Source organism: Gekko japonicus, unplaced genomic scaffold (assembly GCF_001447785.1).
Source record: "Gekko japonicus isolate JY-2015 unplaced genomic scaffold, Gekko_japonicus_V1.1 scaffold1471, whole genome shotgun sequence".
Taxonomy (NCBI): domain Eukaryota; kingdom Metazoa; phylum Chordata; class Lepidosauria; order Squamata; family Gekkonidae; genus Gekko; species Gekko japonicus.
Window position 1 is genome coordinate 453,245 of NW_015163647.1, and position 2,581 is coordinate 455,825.

The 2,581-nt window shown below is 67.0% G+C and overlaps 1 protein-coding gene across 1 annotated transcript in view; it reads left to right on the forward strand.

Moving 5' to 3' along the window:
• Positions 1-2,581, forward strand: part of SIPA1L3 (signal-induced proliferation-associated 1 like 3) — a gene marked incomplete at its 3' end in the record, with an annotated part of 50,286 nt that overhangs the window by 24,350 nt on the left and 23,355 nt on the right. Inside the window, exon 2 of the mRNA XM_015407656.1 lies at positions 1,032-2,579. Coding sequence (XP_015263142.1) covers positions 1,313-2,579 — 1,267 coding nt within the window. The remainder of the gene's footprint in view (positions 1-1,031; positions 2,580-2,581) is intronic.

The following is a 2,581-nucleotide window of genomic DNA, read 5'->3' on the forward strand; positions in this document are numbered from 1 at the left end:
CCCCCTGGGCTCTTTACTGCCGGAGCTCCGCTCCTGTGCACTCCCGCAGGAAATGACCCCTGGGTAGAGTGGTTAAGTACGCAGACTCTAATCTGGGAGAACTGGGGGGTTGATTCCCCACTCCTCTACTTGCAGCTGCTGGTGTGACCTTGGGTCAGTCACAAGTTCTCTCAAGGGCAGTTCTCGAGAGAGCTCTCTCAGCCCCGCCTACCTCACAGGGTGTCTGTTGTGGGGAGGGGAAGAGGAAGGAGTTTGTAAGCCGCTCTGAGGCTCCCTTGGGTAGTGAAGGGCGGGGTATAAATCCAATCTCTTCTCTTCCTCTTTTTCTTCTTCTCTTTGCTGTACTTCCATTTATTTATTCTAGGTTCTGCCAGTGCGGCAGGGTCACCATGTGTGTGTGCGTGTGTGTGTTTTGGGGGGTGGGTGCCGTGTGGCTTCACCTCCCCTCTGCCCTGGCTCGCTTGCAGGGGTCCTCTCCACAGGCCTTTCCTCCTGTGTGCCCTTTTTGGAGTGTCTCTCCCTGCTGCGGCTGAGGGGGAGGGGGAGGCGAGTGAGCCCACCCATTCCAGCTTCCCTGCTGGATGTCTGTGGGGTGCTGCTGGGTGATGTCTGTCTCCACCCATGCACGGGAGAGGGTTGCATCTCAGGGCAGGTGAGCATAAGGTTCCTGGGTGACCTTGGGTCAGTCACAAGTTCTCTCGGAGCTGTTCTCTCAAGGGCAGTCCTCGGGAGAGCTCTCTCCGCCCCACCTGCCTCACAGGGTGTCTGTTGTGGGGAGGGGAAGGGGAAGGAGATTGTAGGCCGCTCTGAGACTCCCTTGGGTAGTGAAAGGCGGGGTATAAATCCAGTCTCCTCCTCCTCCTCCTCCTCCTCCTCGCCCCTCAGCCATGAGAACTTGGGCGTTTGGGGACAGGAAGGGCCTTGTCTCCGCCCAGCGGGGTGCTCTTCCAGCCTTTGTCTCAGCCCCTTCTCTGGTCCTGGTGACCCCGGCCAGGCCTGGTTAAGGCGCCATCTCCCCTCCTCTCTTTCAGGATGGCCCAGAAAACATCCCGGCAGCGCCCGTCTCTGGAGTAGCCGAGAGCGTGGGGAGAAGGCCCGGGCCACAGCTCCGTCCAGCCAATGTGGGTGCTCAAGCGCTACCGTCCCTGGCGATGGCACGAGGCAGGCGCCCGGCAGCGAGTCCTCCAGCGGGCTGTGGCGCGCCGGCGGCCGAGGGCGCCTTCCTTCCCGGCAGCGGCTGAGGCCTGCGTGCCCCGATGGAGATGAGCGGTGCCTTCCGGCCGGGCGCAGGAGTCAGTGCTGCCTTGGGACTATGACCTCGTATCGACCTGTTCGCGAGAGCGGAGATGTTGGGGGGCCCGGCTTGAAAGGCGGCGACTACTACTCCCTGGGATTCTGGGCTCAGAATGGCTGCGCGAGGCACCTCGAGGGCCCCGCGGCCCCGCGGCTGGCCACCGCGACCCCGGCCATGCCCAAGATGGGCGTCCGGGCCAGAATCGCCGACTGGCCTCCCAAGAGAGAAGGGCTGAAGGACCCCGCCCCACCCCGAGACCCGGAGGCCCCGGCCCCCGTGCCGCCGCGGGGCTTCCAGAACGGGCAGCCTCCGGGCGGGGCCGTCCCCTCGGGGTTCAGAGGCTTCCAGCGCCTGGCCCGGCGGAGGTCCAAGGATGCCGAGTTCCAGGACAGCTGGCTCCCCTCCCCGGCCCGGGGGCTCCTCCCGCTGCGGAACCGGAGCAGCAGCGAGATCACCCTCAGCGAGTGCGACCTGGACGAGGCCTTTGAGCCCCGGGGGGCCCGGCTGGCCGGCGGCCTGCCCCTCTTCCGCGAGTATGGGAGCACCTCCTCCATCGACGTGCAGGGCATCTCCGAGCAGAGGTTCTACGACATGCTCCGGGAGTTCCGCGGCGGGACCCTGCTCCCCCAGCCGCTGGAGCCTGGCCGGGCCTCCCAGGGGGGCAGGGCCGAAGCCAGGGACAGTCAGGGGCTGCCCCTGCCGGGGGACGAGTCCTCCCTGCAGCACAAGGAGAAGTCCCGCAAGAAGGGCCCCAAGGCAGAGGCAGGCGGCGGGGGGGAGTCCATCTTCCGGAAGCTGCGGAGCGGGCGGGGGGAGCAGGAGGCCAGCAGGGCCCTCTCGGACCCCGAGGAAGGCAAGGGCCCGGAAGGGGGCCGCGCCTGGCTGTGCCCGAAGAGCTTTGCCCACTACGACACCCAGAGCATGCTCTTCGACCTCAACGCGGTGGTGGCCCGGCGGGCCTACGTGGCCCAGAGGAGGAACACTGCCACAGGGGCCTCCGCCGCCTCCGCCGTCTCGGCCGCCGTCTCCCGGTCCTGCGGCCTGGGGAGCCTGGAGCCCCCCGCCGCCGCCTTCCTCAGCACCGAGGAACTGAGCTACAAGGATAACCTGGAGCCCGACCCCGGGGACGACAACAGCAACGCCCTCCTGCTCAGCTGCCCGCACTTCCGCAACGAGACCGGCGGCCAGCAGGAGCGCAACATCAGCTTTTCCCGGGCCTCCGCCGGCTCCCCGGGGGGCGGGGGCGGGGAGGGCAGCCCAGAGCAGGCCTGTCCCGCCACCTACTGC